Source organism: Cebidichthys violaceus, unplaced genomic scaffold (genome assembly GCF_023349555.1).
Source record: "Cebidichthys violaceus isolate CVI_PGR_0920_01 unplaced genomic scaffold, fCebVio1.0.p SCAF_74, whole genome shotgun sequence".
NCBI lineage: Eukaryota > Metazoa > Chordata > Actinopteri > Perciformes > Stichaeidae > Cebidichthys > Cebidichthys violaceus.
The window spans coordinates 130,065-157,776 of NW_027176958.1; the positions used below are offsets into that span (position 1 = coordinate 130,065).

The 27,712-nt window shown below is 44.7% G+C and overlaps 1 protein-coding gene across 1 annotated transcript in view; it reads right to left on the reverse strand.

Moving 5' to 3' along the window:
- Window positions 1-1,845: 1,845 nt before the first annotated feature.
- Window positions 1,846-27,712, reverse strand: part of dock1 (dedicator of cytokinesis 1) — a 161,556-nt gene continuing 135,689 nt past the window's right edge. Inside the window, 12 exon segments of the mRNA XM_068736926.1 lie at window positions 1,846-2,677; window positions 3,684-3,835; window positions 4,716-4,899; window positions 7,454-7,652; window positions 8,024-8,166; window positions 9,413-9,550; window positions 16,179-16,262; window positions 17,602-17,778; window positions 19,466-19,552; window positions 20,727-20,811; window positions 22,502-22,583; window positions 22,841-22,982. Coding sequence (XP_068593027.1) covers window positions 2,582-2,677; window positions 3,684-3,835; window positions 4,716-4,899; window positions 7,454-7,652; window positions 8,024-8,166; window positions 9,413-9,550; window positions 16,179-16,262; window positions 17,602-17,778; window positions 19,466-19,552; window positions 20,727-20,811; window positions 22,502-22,583; window positions 22,841-22,982 — 1,569 coding nt within the window. The 3' untranslated portion in view covers window positions 1,846-2,581.

Consider the following 27,712-nt stretch of genomic DNA (forward strand, 5'->3'; position numbering starts at 1 on the left):
AGCAGAATAAGAGAGCGGAGGAATACGAACCACCTTCAAACGCACTTCAAAAGTGTCCCACAAACTGGTTTTTACGATGCACACAACAGCGCTGAGAAATACATTCAAATGTGCAAATGAGGAATCAGAGATTTAAGGTTCAACAGAATCATTTCACAACAGTTTTCAGCCACTGGAGCATGAATAACAGCTGGAAAAGTATTAAGGCATGGGAATCACCAGAGGGCCCCCCGCAATACGATGTTATCACCATACTTAAGACACAATTCAACGTTGTCGCTGTATGAAATATGTTGCCGTCTGTCAACATCTATTTCATCCAATAAGATCAAGTTGTCACTCGGTTCATCTCGCCCACACTTCTATTGCAGCAAAATGTGGTTTTTTTTCAGTCAAGCAGACAAGACTTACCAACACTGTCACCGTTTCATCGTGCACCTGACAAACCGGACCGTTTGTATTACAGTCTACAAAGTCCTATAGTTTAGATCGGGGGTCTTCAACGGTTTTCAGGACAAGGACCCCCAAAACTGATAGAGCGATGGAGCAGGGACCCCCTCCTATATTCAGTATATTGTATAAAATTGAGTTTTATATCAAACTGGGCCTAGTGCCATGTATAAACATACCTTGTTATTGTGCATTCAATACTAAAAAATTGTCTAATCAACCAAATATTTGGCGGACCCCCCGTTGAAGACCTCTGGTTTAGATAATAGAGATCAATACTTGGCGTTTTTCCACGGAAAATATTGCAATACTAAGCTGTATAAATTTTTCCCCAACCCTCACTATATTTGTCCATTTAGTTTTCTGAATATGGGAAGGAAAATGATTAATAAAGCTACAGGGTGAGAATCAAAGGATTTCCTTACAATGATTAAAACTGACTGTGTGGATAGTTTAAAGTATCTAAAACACCTCTCACTTAAACATACAGCATAGAAAGGCATTATGAATAAAGACTATATTTTAAAATAAAACTGCTAAATCAGATCAATGAACTCTATATTTGTCAAGTTATTCCACCGACACCCAAAGTGATGCACATATTACTAAACTAATTAAAGTGTAATTCAATTTAAAGCTGCCGCACAACAGATAATTATACGCCGAGTTAATGGTTCAAACTCCAATCATTAATTTGGAGTCAAAATACATTAATCCCATCAAGCATAGAAAGCTGAGAACAGACTTGTCAGCCTGGGCGTCTTGGAAGGGAATGACACGACACCCAATCTATAATTTTCAAACAAACAAAACCGTAAATAATGATGAACTTATTCACATGACGGGTTGTTGTTTTTTAAGTGAAGAAACCACCATATTTAATAGAGAAATTTAAGTATCAGCAGTTTTTTTTTTTAATAAAAAAACTGAATTAAAAAAAATGCATGAAGGACAAAGCCGGCACCTGTGGTTTGTTGGCTCATCGACGCTACTGAACTATATTTAAAATATGGGCCACGTTCCAGCTTTGAAATGGAGAAACGACGGCGTGGCGAGCGGACGCATTATGGAGATGAGATTGCGCGAGCCTAGATGGAAGTCATTCCGTGGCGTAACACGTTCCCAGTATGAAACGCCCGTGTTGGTAACGATGCGGCTCTCGCGACGGCTGTCAATCAAAACGGGCAGAAAAAGGCTTTGTTAACCGTAGACGTGAGGAAACCTGTACGGATTGACACTTTTGTCTTGGATTTGAGAAAGTATAGAAAAAACACTCGCATCTATTTCCAGCATCTCTCGCTGTAGACAAAAAAATAAAAAAAATAATGAGGCGGACATTTTTCTTTTAAAAATACATACGGTTGAAAGTTTATTCGGAAGTCATGTCAGTAGTGAATTGAGGAAAAAAAAAAAAAAAAAGTCAATGTTATTGAAAACCAATGTTACAGCAATCTAGGGCAAGGTCTGAACAATGATAATGCGAGAGGAGTTAGTTGTATGTGCACTCCAAAATGTAATCGATGAAATCCATGACAGGTAAAGTCCCTGTCAATTCAAAACCTACAAGCCCCCTTTTTTTTTTTTTTTTTTTTTTTTTCGTTTCATATAAATGCCACTTAATATAATGATACGTTAATACAAAATAAGCACGATCAAATCACATACAGAACAACAACCTGAAATAAGATAAAATCATATATACAAACCTCTGTACATAGTGGGAATATGAGTCAAAGAGATTATTTAATGAGCTATGTGCTGCCATAGGCTTGAGAGTGGGTCAGTGTCGGTCCAAGCGCATCTGTCTGAACGACAACGTTTTGAAGCGGCACGGTGTCGGGGCGAAGACGGCCGTCAATGAATTCAGTGACTAGTCGTCTGTGCGACGCGCTCCCTGCTGCAGACTGCGTAAATCGCCAAACTGTAGGCAAAACAAGATAGGAATAAATGGAAAGGAAAAAACAACAACATGATAAGAAGGGGCGTGCTGCAGTGAGGTATTCATCTTGTCAAGCTGGGACAGGGAGCGAAGGAATGTGTGGGTAAAAACAGCCGCTTCTTTTTTCGGTGGGAGCGGTAACTGTTGTTGTGTTGTCAGCGTGTTGTTTGGTCCTACTGTCAGCGTCTTTGTTCACTGTACGATTCCTGAATCGATGGAGGCCTGTTTCCTGGTGGTCTTGGGAGGAGGTGGAGGAGGAGTCTTGCTGGGCAGAGGAGGTGGAATGTGCTGCGAATAGACAAAACGGTAAAACCTTGAATTTAACCATTTTCTCATATAAAGACAATCTCCACGAAATTGAAAAACTCTTTGGGCTTAAAAGCTGCCATCGCTCCCAAATGATCAGACCACATGTTGAACCTCAACCAAGCATATGTCGGCATGACAGGAGCAGCAGAAGACTTTTTAAGAGTCTAATCTAAGCTGTTTTCTAATGCTGGTAAATGGAAAACTGGCCAAAAACAAGTCAAATGATTAGTTATCAAGTTATCTGAATGAATATACCCTATATTCATGTAGTTAAACTACAGTTTGGGGCTTTTCTGTCTACTTTTATGCCCTTCCTAAGACACCCGAGTTCACATCAGAAACCACAGACCAGCAGTCAATGACCTCACCTCTGCTTCCACCGAGGACAGCGAATGAAGAGCGGCTTGTCACTCAGCCTCTGCAACATCTGCTCTCCCTACGCTACTGTCCGCCCGCTGCCACACCGTCTGCAGAGGCTTTCGTTTTACTACCTGTCCGCGGGGGTCGTGACAGCGGATAAATAAGATTAGTTAAAGCGGTGGCGGGGCGTAGACGTCGGTAAACGTGGAGAGAGAGACGAGCCGCTGATTAACGGCGGGAGGGCCTCTGATGGATGCGAGAGGTAAAGTAATCATCCAATCAATCACTTCTGAGCACCGGACAGGCTGGGTGGGGGGAACAAGTATATAAATAACAGCGGGATGGACGGGCCTGCGTGGGCCCTTTGCCGCTAACTGACTGATGCCTACACTCTTCTGTGACACGCGGAGACGCACGCACGCGCACACACACACACACACACACACACACACACACACACACACACACACACGCATGAGCGCACACGCACACATCAGCACAGGAAGTACAGGGGGACAGCGGAGGAGATTGACCCGGACGTCAAGTGCGTGTAGCGGCCTCTCGCTTCATTATAAGTGCCATGCATCGTTAAGGAGCTCGTCTCATAGCTAATTAAAACACCTACCCTTTGATGTGGCGGGGGAGGAGGAGGCGTCGAGGGACTCGTCAAGTCTTGATTATCTAGCAGGTTGCCGTAATCAGCATTGCTGCCTTTCACTGGCAGCGGAGGCGGGGTTTCACCTTTGTCAGAACAGCCCATGCCGTTCAGCTCCAGACCTGTGCAAGAGGGCGCTCATCAGCTCGCATTCATCATGGAACTACAGTGTGCACGGGCGTCTTGTTAAACAAGTGCGGCTGGGACTCAAGATAGATCACGTGGCATCATCACTCAGACTGATTGCGTCTTTTAAAGAAACAAGAAAATGAAATTTACGCGAGCCAAATTCCTGCACACACACTTAAAAAGGGCCGTCACTGATTTTACACACAGTGCAGTACAGTACACAGTAGGGAGTAATACTCAACTGTATAATGTCAGACAGTGGATCTTAAGATTATTTCTGTCAAGACATTATTTCCAATATCAAGCATTTATGAGTACAATATGCACATTTAATAAATGTTTTATCATAATATAATGATGAGGGGTTTAAGTCAAGTGTCACTACTGTTGTATCATGGAAAGTGTTTCAAACAGAGGGCGTGTCATTTAAAAGAGTTTGGTGATTACCAGGCGTGGAGGATCTAAAAAAAAAGAAATAAATAAGAGTTGCATTATGGGAAGTGTAGCATCCACTGTTTTTGGAGCTTGACCCATGCTCCTTGACCCATTCTATATTTTCTTCTCTATACAATCGACTCAAATCCAGGATACCACGGCCCTGTCGCATTGATTTTGATCATTGCGTTTCATCAAAACATGCATTTAGAGGTACATGTGTGGAGCTGACGGCGATGATTTGCACGAGCGTTTCAACAAGTGTAGCTAACATGTGTCATAGTGCCATGTTTTAAATCAAACAGAACCTACAGCATGCGGTAACAGTGATGCAAGATGTAAAACAACGTCAGAGATGATACAACCTCTTGTTTAGTGTGTGTGTGTGTGTGTGTGTGTGAGAAACTGGGAGTGAGAATAAAGTAGGATTGCTCATACTGGAAACAGTGTGCAGGCTAAAGGAGAGTTTGCTCCTGGGTGTGATGGGCGGGGGTCCCGGCGAGGAGGAGGAGTTTGAGGAGGAAGAAGAAGACGGGGGTCCGGGGGACACGGAGAGGCGCCGGTCTCCACCGATCTGGCTGAGAACTTGACTCCTTGGTCTCTGAGGCCGCAGGGGGCTGATCTGTGTGATCACGCACAAACAGAAACAAGAACTTAGATTACACAGGTCAATAAAAACAGAAGCGGCAACAAAAATGTATTATCTGGCAAATGAGTCGAGTCCATGGCGAAATATAACAGAAGATCAATAAAATATCCTTTTAGGGAGAAAATTACTTTCACACCTCCTCTGGGACCGTCGTGTTTCACGCGACGCATATTGAGTCGACTATTTGTGTTCCTGAAGGAGAAGCCGTTTGGATAAATGTGCTCATTGGGTCGCGATATCTTATTTGTGGTTACAAATCATTGTTTGCATGCAACAGCCGCATTCTCCCAGCTTTATTATGGCAGCAATTTGAATATGAAAAGACGTGTCCTCAGGGCTACTCTCCCCACACACACACACACACACACACCGCGGGCTACGTTAACAAACGTCTTTGTAATTGGCCAAACTCAAACACAGCCACAAGGGAGACGCTGGAAATATCAACACCCCCCCCCCCCCCCCCCCGAACACTAAAACACAAAACTGACATTCAGGGTGGAAAAAAAGCAATTTTCTAGATTTGTGTGTTCCAGATTAGAACTATAACTAAAACTACTATATGCTACACCTGCGTGTTAACCACCAGAGACCCCTAGGTGCTCCGCTCTACTCTTCACCCCTGAGGCAAGAGGCTCCTATCACCAGGCAGACGGCTCCACCACTGCCAGGGGCCTCTTCTGGATCCCATTCGTACCCTTATCTTGAGGCCGTTAGCCGGGGGAGAATTCCCCCGCTGGCCGTGAGGAGCACAGTCCTACCTCTCTGCTGTAATGGACACGGCGGCTGAGGAGAGGGACGTGAGCGTGGGAGAGAGAGAGAGAGACAGAGAGAGAGAGAGAGAGAGAGAGGGGGAGATAGTGATATGTAGAGTGCAAAGAGAGGAGGTAGAAGATTTGCGAGAGGAGAAAATAAAGACAAACGCATACAAGGGAGGCCTTCCACTGCTCTGTGGCACGTTCATGTATTATTACTGCTGGCAAGTGGAAAATAAGGTGCAAGAGTTACACTAGAAGAAAAGTCTCAGGATGGGTAAGAAATCACCAGGATTCATCCTCTGAAGACCATGAATATGCGGGGCACATTTCATGGTGATCTACTACTTATTTATTTAGGTTTGTTGTACACGTTTATTTGTGGACAGTGGCTGTAGAGAAGCTCTCGGAGAGTCCAACATGGAAATGATTCAGCCTTTGGCAGCATGAACGTTGCTCAGCAAATATCACGGTAAGCTGCCCATTAGATTTGGATTATTCTTGTTTACAAGAACGCTCGTGGCCTGATGGTGGCACTGAACCGAACTCACCACCAACTCGTCAACTACAGCTGCTGGGTTCAGAGGCCCTGGTGTTTCAAACTGATGACGCTCTAGTCGCCCTTCGAGCGCCAGCTTTGGAAGCCTTCAAGAACGGCGTGCCAGTTTCCATTCATTACACTGTGTCTTTTCAAAATAGACTTCCATATGTTGTCAGGAAAATGTACATGTTTCCATTGGTTATTTTGTACGTCAGAAGCTCTGACCCGGCTGACAGCGACACGGATAGGTTTACATTGAAGTGAGTTGAAAGCCTTGGTGCGCAGCATACAGACGCTGAAGGGTGCCCGGGTGTGTCAATGTCGCACTGACCGAGCGTTGGTATTTGACGAGTTGGAAGTGAGAACGGGTTGAAAAAAGAAGGTCAGGTGTAAGGAACCCAATTCGGGTTCGGTCTGTTGCCTTTGTTGCATGTTTTTGCCTGTTTCCTGAATTTGTTGCGTCTTTCCTGTTTTGAGCGAAGCGCTTTTATTCTGAAGGCGGCTCTCCCGAGTTGAAACGGAGGTAGATCTGTGCGTGCGAAAAGAGAGGAAAAAAGTACAAAGAATATGACGGTTTTGAACGTGTAGAAACGGTTACGGCATCGGTACCCCCCCCCCCCCCCCCCCCCCCAAGAGGCACAAGCTCTTACAATGTTGGTGTGACTCCAAATAAATCGTACAATCACCAGTTAAGTGTCGACCATCTTTCGGAGGGATATGCTACATCAGGGCTCACATCATTTCCTAACACTTAGAAACCACAAATATACAGGCATCAATATGAAACAGTGGGAAAAGGGCATCACGAAGCAGAACATAGTAACACGAAGAAGAAGTAGGAATAACGATGCGGCTCAAGGGAGAGCACAAAGCCTGAAACGCATTGCAATGCAGAGCAGCTGCCAGTCCAAATCACTTCGTGCTCTTTGTGCCAATACGTGTCTTGTAGTTGTGCACATATCAAATTCTCTCACTTCCCTGCATGTAACATCAACCCCCCCCCCCCCCCCCCCCCCCCCCCCCCCCCCCGCTTTCTCTTTTTGTGAACCATGAACACCGACAGTAAATTGTCATTGCACTTGCGTCGGCTAGAGTACAAGAGAGGAGCAGGAGAATACAAAATGGACAAAGGAAAGGAAGAGAGAGAGAGAGAGAGAGAGAGAGAGAGAGAGAGAGAGAGAGAAGTAACACGCTGGTGAATTCCTTGTACAGGTCACATTTCTTTCAGTACCGTCTCCGACAGGATGACAGCTTCAGCGTGCTGCAGAGGGATCTCGGTGGTCTTCATCTCTTTGTCAAAGATCTCCTGGTGCTTGCTGTTCCTCTTCTCCTTCTTCTTCTCTTTGCGCTCCCTCTCGGACTCGTCGCGGTCCAGCTTGTCCTGAGACTTGGTGTGCAGCTTCTTCGGCAGGAGAGGCTCCAGGGCAAAACTGAAACAAAGATCAAAACGGCCAAACGGGAATAACTGAAAGGGTTAACGGCATAGATGTTCGATTCACGACGTTGGTATGGATTTGTGTCGTCTGTCACGCGTACGCAGTCCACATGAACTTCACAAAAAGGCATAGTTAATTAATGAAAAACTGCATAAGCACATCCTCAGGAATCCTCTTAGCTTTGAAATGAATCTTTCTACGATGTTAAATACGGGTTCTGAGACTTATCGAGATAACGGCGACGGGGATTATTATAAGACGCTAATCCAAAAACAATTTCTTAAAACTGCTCGAATGGGGATGACCAAAAGCCGAGGAGGATGCGAGGTATTTTATGCCTCGAAGAACTGTAAACCAGTCATTACCCATCTGAGCCGGGCCTGGAGGGGGAGTTGTCAGAGGAGATGGAGGTGACTGAAGCCACCGACAGCGGCCTCTGGGAGGAGGGCATGGTGAAGGAGCGCACCATGGAGTGAGGGCGAGGCCCCCTCCGTTCGTCTGCTGCCGGCTGACACCGCAGGGGAAGAGAAAGACAGAAAAGGAATTTAGCTTAAAAGTCACAGACGGCTTTGAAGTCATTTGTGCATTTTTGTGTACGGTACTGGAGATATGGGGAGGGGCAGGGAAACTGTGAAGGGTGGAGGTCATTCCTAATCCTACTCCTACAGCTCCAAATGCAGCACCACAATCGCACAGTAAAAGTATCTTTAACAATGAACACATCTGTATTTTAAAGAGTCTTTTCGACTGGAGAAAGGGTCCCGTCACTCATCCGGTGGGATAAACTTATTATCACTCCATAATAAAGTGTTGAGAGGTCACCGCCCGCTCCCTGTAAACAAGCTGACTTCAGCTAAAAGCAAAAGCAAGTATGACACACAAGTCTAAGTTCATCAGGAGGACTTACTGTACAATGAGTGAATTAGTAGCTTAATAAAGTATGTGTTAATTATGACATTATGAAATGACATCTGATGCTGTTGATTTATCTCTTATTTATGTTGATTATTTACTTACTGCGTCATCTTTATGTCCTGGTTCATCACAGGAAGTGAGATCCAAATAAGGAACACATTTATTCTTGGTAACACTTGCACCATGTTTGTGTGTTACCCGTGATGATTTTTTTTAGCATCTTTAAACACATCACATGCTATCCTTTAAAACAATATGGAAAATAAAAACCATTCTGAATCTCGTTTCTTGTAACTTTGAATCAAAACAGGCAAAAACACCTTTAAATCTTCTCGTATATCAAATTTGGAATGACAGGATGTTTTCCTGCAGCTTGTGTCATATCATGTGTTCATTCAAACCTCAAATCCAAGGACTTTCCAGACCCAACTCCCTCAAACTCACAGACACCAACACGGCACAGTTTGAGACACGGATCAAGGTTAATTAGTGTTACACTGAGAACTTCTGGAATGAGAACTAAATTAAACTTTGTAGATTTCAAGGACTTGTTGGAACCATGAACAAAGCGGTTGCATCTATCTTGTATCTGAAAAAGAAAAAGAATTCTATGTAGAAACAACAACAACAAAGGAAGAGGAGGAAGAGAATCCTGCACAATGGATGTCTGAAAGGTATAACAAAACCATCCATTCCCCCGAAATCCTTTAGCCAAACACACCAGAAGAAATAAAAGTAACCGCTTCAGATTCCATTAGCTGCTGGTAGGAAGGACCACACTGAGCTACAAAGCACTTATCATGTAACAGGAAAGCTCTGAAACAAGCAAAAGCTCTTACCAGGGTTTTTACCCCGTACTGTTTCTCCACTTTCTCCCGCAGCTGCTTGAAGCAGGCCTCCAAGCGGTCGTGAAAAGGCCTCAGCGCCTCTGTGACCTTCTCTCCGTGGATGCGAACGCCTTCGGAGAGGTGCGGGATCTGCCGGGGTAGAAGGGGGGGGGGGGGGGGGGGGGGGGCGAAGAAAACAATAAGAGTAAGAAACATTCATCCCAAAGAAACCCCCCGGAAATATGTGAGGGGTCAGCTGCAGGCCGGTTCTCCGTTCATCGGAGGAATAAATTCATCCGATTTAAGTCGTGGGAATCTTTGGCCCCTTGGCTGTTGCAAACTCGGCACATCAGAGGAAGAATCGCTACAACCTCATCCAGGGCGGACATGACGCTCCCTCCCACTGCCTCCTACCTCATCATGACACAGGCATGTTAAACGAAGGCGATGAGAAGACATGAACTACAATGCGATGGATGTTTTCCTCTGTTTCTTTGCAGCCAGAGGTTCGATGACCCCCCCCAACATGATTGTGCTAGGCAGGTGGTGAACAGCAAAGTCTAAAACACGTAGCAGAAGCATGTCAGGTAGAAAGAAAGAACAAGAGAGAGACACTGGAACTGCTGAGAACTAGTAATTAGGAAACACCAGTTCCACAGTCAGAGTCAGCAAGCTCCGCTGACTAAATCTGGCAAGAGGAGGAAGCGTCATCCCTTGGGAAGAGAGCATTTGAGCGATTTTTTTTTACCCCCCCCCCCCCCTCTCTCTCTCTTCTGGATGAAATCACAGGTTACATTTTTATTCTTTTTAGAACCTTGTACTTTAGTACTAAACCCCATCTTCGGCTATGGTAAGGCAGGGGGAGAATTGCACAATAACTCGCCAGAAACCAGCAAAGATGCTACAGCTGTGGTAATAACAGACTTTTTCTTTCCCACGACGAGTGTAAAAAATATTCCCCGGCCGTCCCACTGCCATAAGTGTGAAATACTGTTAGAGGTTGAAAAGGAAAGCAGCTTTTATGCTTATGAATATCGTAAAAACAACAACAAAAAATGAACCACATTAGAGGGGATTTAATTCAAACCTTTATATTAAATCGGTCGCAGTCAGAGTGGCGTCTTTGCACATTTGACAAAACAAGCTAACACTTAACCGCAGAGTGCATCTTGTGCTTCATCTTCACTGCGCATTCACAGAAGCCTTGAGCAAACAGAACAAATCATCTGCTCAGAGTACAAAGACGTGTGTGAAGTATCTGGAACAGGTGGGCCAGTAAAGACAAGAAGTGTGTGTGTGTGTGTGTGTGTGTGTGTGTGTGTGCTAACCTGCGGTTCCCTAGAGACCGCTCGCCTTTCTTCCCTTTCCTCGGAGGGCAAACTGCCCCTCCGCAGCGGGCTACAGCGAGCGCCGGCTTCACTCGGCTGGCACACAACACCGATTCAGTTTCGTGATGCAACCTTTTGTAACAATCTCCAAAAAAAAAAAAAAAAAAACGATGCATGTTTTATTTACACACGTTTCGACACACGGTGAGCTTATTAACCGAGAAAGAAGGAAAAAAAAAAAAGAGTAATGCAGGGAAACGCGTCTATGATGTCGGCTTCGGGCTTCTCAACCATGTAATACACCGCATTGATGCATTAAACAGCATGCTAGGATAGGAGGAGCACATATCGAGCAGAATGGCTTGAAAAGAAACACTAACATATATAAATAACAGGATATTTCACTCTCCAGAATGTTTCTGTGCGATGCTCCACAAAACCAAAGCTGTGGCACAGAAAGATCAATTGAGAGAAGGCTACAGACACCCCTGCGAGGATTTCCCCTGCTATCGACACCTTCATGATCACCGCTGGGACCTCTTGGAGGAGAGAGGAGAGGAGAGGAGGCTGAGAGGAGAGGAGGCTGAGAGGAGAGGGGAAAAAGGTGAAAGCAAAGAGAGACAGAGGGGGGAGGAAGAGGGTTAGGAGCGAGAGAGGAAGAGGGAGGGCGAGGAGTCGGGAAGAACCAAGTGTTATGTGAGATGAAATGGGGAGGAAAAAAAAAACAGCGAGAGTGAAAGCTGAGGCAAGATTCACGTCTCTCAGGATACCCACATCTTTTTATAGACCTTAGGATGATTGAGTGCGACTGAGTGGCGGCATGGCAACAGAATCCTGCTTGGCGGCTGCACAGAGATAAGCCCATTGTGGAACACACTTAGGCTCAAGGCTGCTAACAGAAATATATACATTCAGTAGTTTAATTACATATAGCCACTTTTTTTTTTCTCTCCTTCTGCTCCAACACTCTAATAGAGACAGCGGGTTTATGATTCGGGATATCAGTCAGCGATATTACCTCCAGTAAGGCTAATGTCAATATCAGATAACTAGGCACTGGAGACCTGAGGCTGCATTTATTAAAAAAAAACAAAAAAAAACTGCATATGTTCCACTCTAAAGGTTACAAAAAGTAATTTGATAGGAAAAAAAAGGGACAAAGTTGGAGGCCATACTAGAAATGTCTGCGTGTGGTGCTGAAATGCTTAGCTGGGAAAATGAGAGCAAAGCCAGAGATTTGGTTTGGGTCATCTTAGCAGGCGTGGAGGCCACATGTCACAACTGTTATAGTGCTAGCTTAAAGAACTGGACTCTCTATAGAAATACAAATAAAAACCTAATAAACAGCTAGTAACTGTGAGCTTGTTTCAGAGTTTTTGTGCCCCCTAGTGGTAAAAAAAACCCATTTACTGCAGCTTTAAATGTGGCGTAAATAATCGATAACCCATTAAAGTTTATTCTAAATATGGAGCAAACCAGACAGCATTTAGAACAAAGCAACAGTTTAACAGGAGGTTACTCTGCAAAATGATTATACTTCACCAAAAAAAAATTAATATTCTGTACTTCCAGAATACATAAATGCAGGGTTGACGTCTTATTGTGTGTATGCACAGTCTCCCATATCTCCATGCAAACCACGTCTTTTGAACTACATTTTTTTTTTAACGGTGCACTTTGTGACTACAAATGAATCCTAAACCCCATCTTATGAACAGGCGAAGACAAGTATTATCAGCTGAAAAAGAAGCATGAAAAAAATGGCATTGCTGCCTAATATCTCTCGCAGCCCAGTGTCAGCTGACCCCTGCACCTCTTACTCATCTTTATTGCACAGTGAGCACACTTCTGAGCCATACCCGTGGGTGCTGGGACAGCCACATTTCCTTTGAGATGCTGGGTATTAAGGCCGTGATAACATATTAAGACCACATAGGTCTTTAGACACATACACGGCCAGTGGTGAGTCAGACAGACTAATAAGCAGGCAGGTTTCTACTATATAGGAGGTGAAGGGACCGGCAAGAACAAAAGACACACGAAACAAAACAGAATTGTCACAAAAAAGATTATGTTTATTGCCCAGGTGCAATTTGCCTCCTTGGGTCTGTAATTTCCATGTATTGGTCACTCAGCTACCCTTAACAACTTTAAATAGCATGGATCATGCTGCAGTGAGAAGACTAAGGCGCTAATTTAGGCATCTGTGTAGAGTGTTTGCTAATTATAACCAGAAACATCACAGAAAACACACACTTTGTATTTGCCAGGGAGCTTTTTACAATACTTAATTTCCTGATTTCCAGTTGCTCATTTCCTCCCTAATTACTAGAGGAAGACAATGGCTGTTGCAGAATAACAGTGCACACTGGCTCATTTTGAACCGTTTAGTTTGTTCATTGGACCAGGCTCGCCTTCATTTGTCTCATTTAGAAAGATTCGAGACGGGAGATAAACAAGAATGCTGCTTCTGGCAAGGAGACAGCTGATACCATTTCAAATCAACAACTCTGCCTTCGTCATCTCTTAAAAGGTTCCTTGTGTGCATGCTTGGCGTGGGCTTCCGCAAACGTATTTCTGCTTTCTCCGAGACACGTCTCTGTGATGATCACACCAAACAACTTCAATCGTGTGGTTTTGTTGTGTGTATGGAAGACACATACACCGCCATGATTTCAAACACTTAGTTAGCTTGGTGCGAAGGACGTTTTTTAACCGGGCACAGCGGCCAGTCATTCTCATACTGGAATTACTGGAACGTACAACAGAGCTCCTGCTAATTAGCACTGTGGATTGTGTTCGGAGGATCATTTCAAAATTGCAGTCGAGCACCATTCTAGTCGAGCTGAAATCTTAAATTGATGCTGAAATGGATTTGGCTCTTTCACATTCTAGCATTGCACTGGAACCAACAGACCCGAAGAGATTACCCCCGCAGCCCCCGCACCACGGGGAGGCCTCCCCCACTCCCCCCCAAAAAATAAATATATATATATATATTTTTCAATTTTAATTACATGGGATGCACACTATGGTCTCATTATCTTGTCTGTGTTTCCAGAGTTGATATAAAAATAAAGAAAAAATATATTTAATTGTGCTTTCTTTGTTAGCTAGGTTAGTGACGTGACGACATAGGTCAGAAGGTCACAGACCGGCGCGCCCGCGGCAAATAGGTAGCTAACGTTAGCGGCGATTCACTCGGTAACGTTAGCGGCGATTCACTCGGTAACGTTAGCGCCGGTTCACTCGGTAACGTTAGCGCCGGTTCACTCGGTAACGTTAGCGTTGATTCACTCGGTAACGTTAGCACCAATTCACTCGGTAACGTTAGCACTGATTTTCCTGAGGAGAAAATTAAATGCAAATTCAAAAGCGGTGCCCAAAAGCGGCATTCAAAACAGAAAATTGCTGGATCAAATGCCAAACTTCCAAAAATAACAAGTATCTTGCCTATATGGGGGGGGGGGCTCTCAGGGTTATTCTGCGGGGGGGCCTCACGTGTTTCCGTTACGGTACTGGAAACACAAAGCTTTGAACAAAACCGACTTTGTTGTTTATTGCCTTTGCTTGAAAGGTAAGATCTAGTTGTATACTTCAACCTTGTCAAATATAATGTACTTCTGTTATTCACTTCTTTCCAGGAGCAATGAAATAGCGACACGGTTATTTTTAGGTTACCCCCCACCTGCTTTGTCACCTTCTACTTCAGTCAGCGATATATATCCTACATTTCTGCATGTTTACACAATCTGAACGTCTTCAAAAAACGAATATGGAAAAACTAGACCAACAACTAATATGGAAATAGTAAAAAAAACAACAGTCTCTAAGGAAAAATAGAAATGCGAGCAGCATCACACATGGCATCAAATAAGAAGTCGATATATATTCCTGTGTGAATCATCGTGCCTTATGAGACAAAAGGTTTCACAAACACAAAAAAAGATTCGGAGGAGTTCCGCCAGAGATGCAGAGCGCAACGTTGACCTATTTTACAACAACGGAGAGGAGAACAACTATTGCGAATTCAATTAGGTTCCTTTTTCCTTGCAACTAGCTATAGGAAGCAGACAGAGAAACTTCTTGTGTCGGTGCTCATTTCCTGGGTGAACCATAAGGCAGGAAACCTCGACTTCCAGATTATTAAAGTGACCCTTAGTTCAGAGCTAAAAAAAAAAAGTCGAGAGTGAGCAATAAAAAAACCGAAAAAACAAAACAGAAAACCTAGAGTACAGCCTTTTAAAATCCCGACGGGAGGAAGTCTTTGGTATTCCACTAGAAAGCAGGAGCTTATTAATCAAAGATGAGCCACAAATGAGCTACAGATCTGTGGCGTTTCATAGTGAGCTGTTAAACAGCACGTGCCGTGATGTATTCCAACATTAAGGGTGTATGTGCAGTTCTTGTCTGCTGCGTGTGCACTTCCTGCAGGCTCAGTGAGGGTGCAGAGCTCGCAAAAAACACGCCAATGCTGATCTCCCTCTGTCTCTTCACGCTGTGGAGCATCCTCCCCCCCCCCCCTAACTTCAGAACAGAATGTTTGCTTCAGCACTCTCTACCTCGCTATCGTCTCCAATGAACTCTTTAACACACTTCTCTCCCAGCTCACTTCTGTTGCCGTCATTGGACACTCTCGGCAGTGGGACTCACTTCGTTCTTCAAAACGATGTAATATTTTCAGCCGTAACCTTTTCGGGGTTTTGCTGTGGCAGCGGTGCTTTAGTAAGGGGGACAACATTTCAGGTATGAATGTCATTTTACACAGAACGGAACAAAAGTATCCTTCAGCATTCGAGCTCTCCACCGCTCGGTGTCAACGGGGCCCTTGTTGGGGGTGCTGAATGAGTCCAAATGTTCTGGTGAGTAAACAACATGAGACACACATGCACTAACGCGCCGCTAGACCGGCTACGTGAATAAAGCACAGAGAATCTCCCATTACACACACACACACACACACACACACACACACACACACACACACACACACACACACACACACACACACACAGAAGAGTGACTTCATTCTCTGCTCAGACAGACGTTCTCCACTTACAAATAGTTCTTTTGAATTTTGCACTTTTAATAACTTAGTACATTACATACTGTATAAGGCCAATATGTGAATAGCCCCAAAGCAAATCCATGCAAATTAAGCAAAGTGGCATGAATTCATTATTTCATGCATCACATGCTACTTCGTACCATCTTCATATTCTTTGCCTGCAGGCTATGCCTTCCTCTGCTTTTAACATGTGCCATGGAAAAAGTAAATAGCATGTAATGAGAAAATATCTTTTAAAGTAAACAAGATTGTCATTCGTGATGAGCAGAGCATGAAACCTTTCCTTGAAGCCTGACATCTTGGGCGAGACAGACTGACGCTTCACCATGATCACATGCATCTCAACCTAGACACAGATCAGCAATATGCAGTTTAAGCTCACCTGCCAGGCGATGAAGTCCTTTAGTTTCTCTATCTTCTCCAGGTCCTCTGGGTGTTCCTGGATGTACTTATCATTGAAGAAGGCCTGGGGAAGAAGAGGGAGAGGAGTTACTGGAGTAAGTCTGTTTATATGAAGGGAGAAAAAGGAGGAGTGAGTACGGGGGGGGGGGGGGAAAGACTGAAGGAGCAATCTGAAATGTGCAAAATTTTGTAATATAAATAAAATCCTGACAAGTCAAAGGGGACAGCGTTGGGAGGGGCCGTTAAAATGAGAAAAATGTAGTCGAGACATCCGTCTCTCCTCCATCACCTGCACTGAGATGAAGGAGCGACCTGAGGGCAGAGAATTCACGTCGTTCCTCCTCTGACTCATACTGCACCGTTTCACAAGACCAATATGAATCTATTCCAGGTTGTGATATTAGCTGGGAGCCAACAGGCTATCACTTCTTTTCTTTTTTTTTAATCATAAAAAAAATAAAATGTTTTCCTTTCCACACGAGTCGCTATTGTGTTACGGTGAATGGAGTGTGCAGCTCACAAACCAGTGGTGAACACCAGAAATGTGATGAAACAGGATGCATGGAAGATTTTCATGATAAAAAAAAAAAAAAAAAAAAAGGGCCCAGAACAAAAACTGATTCATGATGACAAAAAAAATATGTTAGTAGTCACAAGTGTGATGGTAAAAATGTTAAATGCTGGTGGAATGAGAGCTTCTAGGACTTGAAATATGCATGAGATTATGATGTTATTTCACACAGAATATCAGACCTGGGGGAAGAAATTGGTTCATTTGCATTAGCTCTGAATACAGCTTGATATATTCAGGGATATAAAATGTCAGAAGACCTTGTTCACTTTCTCTTCGAGAGTTAGACGAGGAAATGAATATCACTCGCATGTCTGTATGCTGGATATGAAGCTGGAGCAGCAGGTGGTTAGCTTAGCTTAGCATAAAGAATGGAAACAGGGGGGAAACGGCTGGATAGATAGGGTGACAACATCTGCCCATCAGGACCTCTAAAGCTCACTAATTAACACGTTCCGTCTCTCTAAGAGAGAAAACCAAGTTGTGTGTTGGCCTGCCTGAAGTCTCTGCTGATTGCCTGGCAACCTCACTGTGACAACAAGACTACAGGAAGTTGTGAAAGGTGTGTAATGAGCTTTAGAAATGCTGGTAGGCACATTGCGTCACCCTAGAGTAGAAACAGGCTAGCCGCTTCCCCCCTTTTTGTCCAGTCTGTATGCTAAGCTAACGTTTCCTGGCTCTAGCTTCACATTCAGACACAAGAGGTTCATTAATCTTCTCATATTACTCAAACATAATGGCGTATTTCCCCCCGTATTCATTACCTGAATGTACTCAGGGTCGAGACTATATAGGAATAGAATACATGCAGGATTATTTTCATGTTGACTACCTTCTCGTAGTTGGTAAAACCTCCCATAACAGCCGGATCCACAATCCCATTCAGCAGCATGGAGAGGGGGTTGATGGGAAGGTTGGGGTCGTTGAGATGCCGCTGCACCATGCTGCTGATCTTCTCATTGGTCAGCTGCATCGTTTCCATGGCGTTCTCCAGTGGACTGATCTCCTCCTGTGCAGCGAAAGTAAAGGAAGGTGTCGTCAAAATATTCAGTTTATACACACACACACACACATCAGGAGTGTCTCTGTAATCCCAACAATCAGGCGGAAACATTTTGTGTTCACTGACCAGGAATAGGTTATTAGAGGATAGGCTGAGAAAGCCTTAACTACGCACATAAATCACGAAGGATAGAGGAGCGATGCATCATTTTCCACTGCGCCCATACATGAACCTGCAACTGTCAAATCAAGATGGATAGCACTTTGGTTTCAGTTCCCATGTCAACAAAACATGATTGGCTATTCTGAGAAAAGATGAATAAAATGCTCGGAAACGCAGACATTAATTCCACTAGTGTGAAAAAAAAACAAAAAACCTCTATACGTTGGAGGCAATCTAATTACTTTGGATGAACAAAAAAAATAAATAAATCACCTCCTTGCAGCCTCCTTGCTAGTAAGAATATAAGGAGGAACATGTTGTACAAATGTTAGAATTAGACTCCAGCCCAAAAGAATAAAGACGTTGTGCCAGGGAGACAAATCTCCAATCTGTGCAGCTATGTCACCGGCCAGCTTGATAAAAAGCATTGTCAGATGGAAGGCTTTAGCTCGGTGAATCTCAGCCTAGTCATTAAGCTTTAAATAGAGAGTGTAACCTCGGGGAGCTGGCCTCTCCCCCGGCTCATCTGGAGGGCAAGCTGCTCCTGACAGTATGTTCCCAACCCAGCCTGAAGGAGGAGGCCCTCTGAATTAACGTGATCGATGGAGCGCCGCGCTACATGGACTCGGGAGCCGGGTAGGGAATCGAACCTTTGTGAATAAAACGCTTGCGCTTAGGGTGTAGCGACCAGAAGAACCGGTGCATGGTGAGCTAAATGTCCGAGCTGCCTGGTGTGTGTGTGTGTGTGGGCGTCATGTGTTCGGCAGGTACTGAACCGCCTTGGCTATGGATCACTTCTGAGAGGTGCGTTCACCAGCACAGGTATGACAGTGACTAGTTAAAGCCACAAATACAGAGGAATTGATTGTATAATACTTAGCCGGGGCTAATTACTCTAAGTAGCACATTTGTTTTGGAACTAATGACACATTAAAAGGATGAGGCGGTGTGTTTTTTGGCTCTAAGTGACACTGTAACCGGCTCTTACGCTGCAACTTCTATTTGCCGCACTCATTTCTTCCACACAACACCCCCAGCCCAAAATGGGGACACCAAGACACCAGCATTTGAATTCGTCAAAACAAATAGAGCTCAACATCATGAAACTTTAATGCCGTTTCAGCCAGATGGAGGGGAAACGTGTACCTTCCAAGTGCTACGGTAAATACTTGGAGGTCATTTGCTGCAGCCGTTAAGACCAACCCCCGCTCGTCAACAGGTTTTCAATACAGCGATCCAGGTATTTCCATTACAGGAAAATCAGCAGTGAGCGAGTCTACGAACTGTCCTCTAGTTCGCGTTTGAGCCGGGAAGCTGTTGTCAGCGGAGAGACAGCCTTTAAGGGAGTGCTGGGTGAATCAATGCGGGCCCTCTGGCAGAGCGAGAACGTGCCCCGTCGTTAGTACGGGGAATGCCACGCGGCTGCCTATACAGATTAAGTGGACAAATCACATCGATTGCCTCTGAGCGAGGCTGCGGATCCTTGTCTGATTAGGAGGCCCCGCCCGGCACACGGGCCCGTCGTACTCACTGTGGAGACCGACTTGACTTCGAACCAACGCAGGATGCCGGGAAGCTTGTACGCCGTCGAGTACGTGGTCCTCTCGATCCACATGTTCTGTCGACGGAACGACAAAAAGACACACGATCAGAACACAAATCGACTGATATGACAGGGCTTTTTTTTTTTTTTTTTTGTGCCAAACTACATGGAAACAAGCTTTTAGACTGTTGCACGAATGAGAGCGAGATGATGTAATGGTTGTTCAATCCAAAGCCACGGAGCTCAAATAATGTCCGTAAATCTTATAAAGATCCATCACCTCACTGTCAGTCAGAGTGAGTCTGAGAGGAGTTAAGTGCATCAGCCTGCCAGAGAACAGTGTGATGCATGATGGGATACATTTTCTCATTACCATTGTCATTTGCCACCTGGATGTTAAGTGTGAACAACACATAATTCATAAGATGTACCAAAAATATCAGGAATCGACAGTAATGGTTGCACAGGGCAAACAGATTTGGATCACTATCAACAATTTTATTTATCCTGGGTCTTGTTGTTGGCAGCCAGTTTCCCCGTGTTTAATGAGAGTTCTGCTTTGCTATTGATTTACTCTGCTTGAAACGTGTTATAACCTCAAACACAAATCTCAAACAATAATCGATCAGCATCCTGTAATAAATTCAAAAACAGCCGTCGCGCTACAGAGACAAAGAAAAAAAAAGAGACAAAAATGAAAAACACCATTTCAGTTTTACTCCGTTTGCTGCATCTTAGCAACAGAGGAGACTGAAGCTATCTGATCAGGCTTTACTCTGTATCCTACTAAGTAGATTATCTTACAGATGCCCCGTTATATGCCCCGCCAAATATGTAGCATAGCCTATACAACCGTTAGTGTCTGTGGTTTATCCGTGAGAGAGAGAGACGAACAAGACATGTTTGAAGGAAAACAAAAGAAATCCACGTTTTGTTATACATGTTTAAGTACAATTTTTCAAAAACTCAAATATGGGATATAACAGGACTATTATCACTCAAACCATAAATGATTTTGTCAACTTCTGCAAACAAAAGTAGCTAAAATGTTCTATATTATAATTCAATACTAAGTAGCCTTCAATGTTATTTTTAGACATTCAAACTGGCGTAACACTTTTTTTTCCCCCACATTTAATTAATGATTGATGATTTATTGTTAACAAATAATTCATAAATCCCTTTATTAAAAAAAAAGAAAAAGAAATAGAGAAGTCAAGTCATAGTGGAAAAAAAACAAAACAATTACCGCAAACTCGTTGTCGGGGTCCTTCTCCCCCTTCCTCACTGGCCTGGAATACTGGAATTTATGGACTTCATTTACGGTGTAGAAGCTGGGGAGGGAGAACATCAGCGCCTGAGTAAATTAAAACTGTTATGGGCAATCTACGGCCCCATTCAAAGGTTGATTGCTTTGCTTCAGGTCAACCACAGGACAGGTAGCTCCGCCAGAAGCGGTGGCATTCAGCGTGCCGGCTTTGACTATAGCACGTCTACGACGCGGCCTCGCATCCGTTTTTGGGTCGCACGCGTCAGTCGCAGCGCCGGAGGTTGGTCCGACATGTCGGACACGTAGTGAAGCCGCAAGCATACGTGACAGAGACACACGACTAGCGAGGGACGAACTTTGCCCCAATCAGGTTAATAGACATTTCACACCGGGAAAATGATGGCGCTGCTTAGTGGCTGTGGGGGGGGGGGCACATACAGCACATGTTCCCACACATACTCGCTCTTTTTTTTCCATATTTCTATACAGACATCCACACACATCCAGCCATGCTGCAATGTTTTTAGACCGTTTACGTGTCGCTAATGAACGTGGTGACATTCAAACAGCGCAGAGAGACCGGGCTCGGGTCCTACAGGTACTCCAGCCGTTTATTCTTGGTCACAAAGGGCAACACGCTATCTAATGATAAACACGACGAGAGCCAGCCCCAGATTAGCTGAGGAAGCGAAGCATTAACATCCCAAAAAAAAAAAAAAGGAAGCCTCTGAGATTCTGATCTAATAAAGCGATTTATAAAGCAGCTTTAAAAATCAGCTGCGTTACCCCAATTAAGCCTTTTACACGTTATTAGCTGGCGGGCTAGAGATGATGCAGTAGCATGGTCGGGACAAAGCAAGGTCAGAGGGGGGGGGAGGGGGGAGGGGGGGCTCTGCCTGCTGCCGTGACCCTTTTGGCTCAAACAGCAGAGTCTCATTGCTATGCACCGCTGATCTTTCCCACTGAATGAGAGAATAAATGAGAGAAAACAGAGGGATGGGGACGGAGAGAGACAACCAGGGAAAGAAGAGAGAGAGAGAGAGAGACGGACAGAGAGAGAGAGAGACGGACAGACGGCTGGTGTGGAACCGTCCTCTCTGAACGCGGTTGTCTTGATCTGGGCTATTAACAGAGTTACATATTCCAATCAGACACAGTTCGCAAACAAGCCAACAGGCTGCTGCGGGGGGGGGGGGGGGGGGGGGGGGAGAGATCAACGGTGCAGGCTTGCGATCAGTGCGCAGGTATTTTTTTTTTTTTTTGCCCTAAAGGTTTTCAGAGTAAATGTCTTCTTTTAATTACGTCCATTGATGCGTTGGGTGGCATATCGAAGTGAATTTGCACAGCTGACTGATGCAGTGGCATGGCCGGCGTACAGATTGGGCAAACAAGCGGGGAGGGTATGAGGGGAGGGGGGGGGGGGGGCAGTGTTTGCCGTTGGCCCCGGCGCGCGACACAAAAGGTATTAATGATGTCAGAGAAACAATGTTGTACTTGGCGCAGCGACTACCGGCAGATGGCTGGCGCAAGTTAATAACCAGGAGAACGACAAGAAGGTCAACCGCTGTTTGTTCCACACAGACACACACATTTACATCGAGATTTATTGGCTTTCGTCCTGCAGCGGCCCTCGACACACATCACTAAAAAAAAGAAAGAAATGAAACGCAATGCTGCGTGACTTTCAATAACGCACTCTGAGAAGGAAAAGAACTGAATGTGAGCGGAGAGGGGGGGGGGGGGGTCCTGCTTACCTCACTATTTGTTCGGAGACGGGTTTGTTTTGGAACTTGGCCGGCAGGTCGAGGATGGGTTTAACCGTGAAACACTGGATGTCTTCAGCAGAAACGTCAAGGAGTCAAATGATAAATCACAAGCTTATTATTTCACAAAATTCTGGTGCCAAAGCACAAAGATGGCTGAAAGTGAATGAAGCTTTGATTTATACATGTGAAGCATTTTGTCTGATGTAATAAATAACGGGGAAAAGGTTTATTTAATTATAAAAGACACATTTCTCTTCATGAAAGTGAAATGAAAAGCGAAAGAAAACGTGCGACAGTTGAAATTTGAATGACTCGTGCTGAGGATACATTGTCCAGAAGAAGACTTCGTGTCCTCGCTGGGCGGCGTGGTCGTCTTCATCTTCTCTGCGTTGGGAAACTGCGTGAGAAGACGGGCTTCGAAGTCCTCTCTGCGCTCGTACTCCTTCCCACGGTAGATGAACATTTTGTTCTGAAACACAACATGGAATACGGAAAATTATTTTGATTTTATTTACTTTATTCCAAGCAGTTCTGAATATATAGAAATAATATGTATGTTGAAAAAAAACCCTAAACAAAAATAATAATAAATGATGGAACACAAATAGAAATGTCCTCTTAAGTTATAACCCTCCTCTCTTTCCAGGAATATTATTGCCAGGAATGAAATGGTTTCTTGCTTTCTACATTGTTTGTGCATCGTCGTAAATTCCACCAGATCCCTGAACTGTAATGCATGTGGCTTTAAACAATGAGAAAATTGTAATATTTAAAGAAAGCCACATGGATCAGAGGGGCTTTAATTTGTGAATCCACTTGGCCCCCGATGCTGTGGCTGGGTTAAAAATACATTATCATATTAAATACTTGGAAATGAGGGTGACGGGAAGTTCTCGGCATTGATTCGGTGATTAGTCAGTCCTGGCTGAGTTCAGAGCGGGCTTCTGTTTCAGCACACTGACAGACAAATGGCTACTACAATGTAGCCGGGGGGGGGGGGGGGGGGGGGGGGGGGGGGGCCTCTGTTTCACAACTACAGCTACCGAGGAGGTCGCCTTCAAAACCCGCCGTAACGGTTCTGTTTCACATCAGTGCGGTAAGATGTCGGCACTGGAGGATGGGGGGGGGAGAGAGAGAGAGCCCCTTCACATTTTAACAGCTTGATCGTGTAGGGATCTCACCATTCCCTTCTTTCTTTAAACTCCCTTTTTCTTCTTTCATAAACCATAACCGCGTAGCGCTCACGCACAGCGAGCCCTGTGCCCACGCACGGCACACATCTCAATTTCCACATGAATTTGAGGAATCGCAGCCGTGAACTATACGCCCGGAGCCATTTCAGAGTTTGCTTTTGACAAATAAGTCGCACGCTGATTTCCAAAGTCATTCCTTCGAGCTGCGGGAGAATCCGACAAAACCTGCCTTGACTACACACAACCGCCGCAACTTTCTAAATGGCAAACAACGGGCGGGATTCGCTTTCAATATTTTCCTCTTAATCACTCAAATCCGTTCGAGGACATCCAATCTTTTCGCATCACCGTGTCTTGTGCGCTTATTCAGAAGAGGACGGGCGGGGTTCGACATCGTGTTGTTGAGCATTCTAGTCGTGCGTACAGAAATCTCAATGTCACGACTCTCATTTCCATTACCCTCAAACCTACACCGGCTAGCTCTGGCAAAGAAAATCACCGTCATTGAGATGATAATAATAATTCACGCTCAAATGGTCTTTTATTTCTTGGCTGGTGGGTAGAAAGGCAATTTCGTAAAGTTAAGTGACAAAGAAGTACTAGTTTGTACGGCTGCGATGTTATGAGGTTCAAAATGGAAATGAAACTCGTGCGCTTTAGGGTTTAAGCTCCTCGGGATACACTTGAAGCAGGACCGGACCATTTGTGACACGTGGGGAGGACGACCACGGGGGGGGGGGAGACAACCAGGTCATTCCCAGAAAAAAAAGCACTTTGTTAACGGACACAAAGGCTGATTAAAAAGATCATCTTGTTTTCTGCATTTGAAAAGAGTGCTGCTGAAAATGTACCAGGTCAGGAATGCTTCATCTCCCTGAGTGACGCTCTGGAGTCCGTCTGAGGAACATTCTGAACGATAGAACATGACCGCTCATAACCGAGGTGCTCTGAATGTGGCGCGTTAGGATACATATTTCAAACCCAACTTTCTCACACTCACACTCACACACACACACACACACACACACACACACACACACACACACCTCAACTGCTTTTTAAGCAGAGCGCTCACAGGAAAGTAAATACAGGGAAGAAGTAAAGTTTAGGATTGATGGGAAGAGAAACTAGACGAGGGGTTAATACGCAGACCGGATTTAAAAGGAGAGAATTAATTGTCGAGTCTTTGAGATACTGAGAAAACCTTTAACGCGTCTAAAAGCTGACGGAAACTGAGGATTACAATGGAAGCTTTACGACGAAGGTATCGTACTTTCAAGGCTGAACTGATGATGAATAAGATGAGAAGATAAGTGCCTGTCTTTAAATGTCTTTACAATGTTTTGTTTTGTAAGTATCAGAAGAATATAAACTTTAATTTAATTGTACCGGGTCAGAGGAAACAAAGCAAACGCTGAACTACATGAGAAGAAAGTAGAGAACTGGGATCAATGGCTGCAGATCTAAACAAATGACATGATCTATTCTAGAGCATTTTATAATTAGCAAAACGCCCTCGTGTCCAACCACATTAACAACTAATAAATCATAAGCCGCTGAATCAAGCACCCTTGCATATAATCAATTCTTAAGAGGGGTGGATACAAAATGCCTTTATCAGAGTATTGATTTTCCCACATAATTGACTTTTCTCTAAGGACACCGCGATGCTGCAACACAAACACCAATATGGTGGGGGGGGGGGGGGTGAAACGAGAACCCACCGAGCCACATTTATCTTAATAAGTAGCCCACACCTCAACACTCGCCTTTATGTACTCACGCAGAAATATTTCAACATTATGAAATATATATATATCGAGTGTAATATTCAGCTTTGGGTATTTGAGAGCAGCTTTATTCCACTGTAGCATAATGAACGCTACAATTTAAAAAAAAAACTAAAAAAACAATGCACAGGTAGATTAATCTGCAGACTCCTTTTTTGGCAAAGACAACCCCGGCTTAAACCTGGTTATTTCAGGTGAGATCTGACCTGAAAAACAAATAGAATAAGCAGAGAGCTCAAAGCTGTCCTTTGACGGCTGTCTAAATAGCCAGTTAGATTAGACCAGTGCAGCTTGCGCCCCCCCCCCCGTCTGTAATGGAGTTCCCGCCCCGCCGAGATGAAAGGGGGTCAGGAGGTCGGTGTGAAACGGCTGCTGTTCGTAATAGAACGAAAAGGGCGAATGTGATCGGGGTCGCTCTCGAGACTCGACTTCACCGATATCTTATTCTGTGAGGACTTTTTGACACCTTACGACACCTTAAAACAGCGCGTACCAGATGACGGCCTAAACGCAGCTGTAAACGCGACACATCACAAGCGAGCAAACCCTCGCCGCTGCTCCATTTAGTTCTTATAGACCAGATGTGGCAAAAAAGAGAAATGCCCACATCAATTTAATTTACTGTTCAAATAAAAAAAACTGAGAAAAATAACTTTTAGAATGACCAGTTCTTATTGTTTAACATACAAGGCTCCGTGAAGTCTGTGGCTCCTGTGTGAACTCTCTTCACACTTGTTATCCTCAGATGTTCCTCGTTTAGCAGTCACTGTGACCTTCTGTAAGGGGCGATTGTGTATCTTACTAAACGTCAAGATAGACGTTTGCTTGCGCGGAAGGGGCGAGTTCAAGACATGCCACGTAGCTTTATGCAAATGATTCTGTGCAAACGCACTTGCGTGTTATCCTGAAGTATAAACATCAGAGACGGACCTCTGAGCAGCCTTGATACATGACTTGTATGTGTTTCAACTCTGTCTCCTTCTTGCAAGAATAAATGTCCTGTGATAATGACTTTTACATCGGCTTCGAGTGGATTTCTCTAACAACGCCCCTTTCGCCGACAGAGAGCAAAGAGGTCTGGTGTGCACACGGTAGCACCTCAGACACTGAATACGCCGGCGAGGAGTCATCAAACACCTGCTGAACGCGTACTACATTTGCGATGAGCTGCGATCACATTGGTGCAAGGCCAGCCGGGCAGGAAACGCACGTCAGTTCAGGTTTAGCGGCCAAGTATACTAAAGAAGGGGTTCTACATAGACTTTGGGGCGATTGTTATTCAGGCTCAGTGTTCATATTCATAATGATTAACGGCCAACTAATGGTGGTCGTTTGAGAGATCAGGGGGGCTTTCCACTGAACGGATCCACCACTTGCAAGAAGTTTCACAGTAAAGATCCAACTAGCGCAGCGTCTGAATGATTTGCAGCAGCCCCCTAAAGCAATTTACAAAGTGACCGTTTCACTTCCCTTCACTTTGCAGCGGGCGCAAAAAAAAGGCTTTGTTGTGCAGGGGAACTTGTGATGCAGGCCACGCTCACGGCGTGGAGGAAAAAAAGGGTGTTCAGGTGAAGGAATTAGAGGCAGCGGTTGCGCCGTGATCGGCCTTTTGATCGGACAAAAACGAAGGCGGGGGGGTGTTTCTCCTGGTCTGACCTCGACGGTCTTTATAGCCATGTCCTCCACTGGTGGATGATGGGGGAGTTTTTTTGACTCATATAGCACATGCTAAAAACAGGTGGATATTAGATAGGTATGAAGGAGACGGGATAAAAGAGGTAGGAGACATAAGAGGACACACAAAGGATGAGACTAGGAGAGATTCTTAATTCTTAATTCACAGCTCTCAGTGTGTTTTTTTTTTTTTTTTCCAATAGACCCACTTTTCCCCTCACCGGGGCATCCGGCCAGCACATTATTCTGGATCCTCTCTATAGTCCACACGAGCAACAGCTGCTCACGATTCAGTTTGTTTTCTGCGTGCGAGTAAGTGAACCGTAAGTGAAAACCAGAGCAGGCGGGATGTTTAACGAGCGAGTCCCCGCCCCAAAACCAAACCAAAAGCAGCGAGACGCGCGAAGCGCAAACGTATCGACGGCTGAGGCCCGAGGACTGAGGGAGCCCCGGTAAACCTATTGATCATCTGTTCCGACGAGCGGCTCTCTCACGCTGCGCTGTGAGCCATGTGTGTGTGGGGTGCTGAGAGCAGCAGGGGG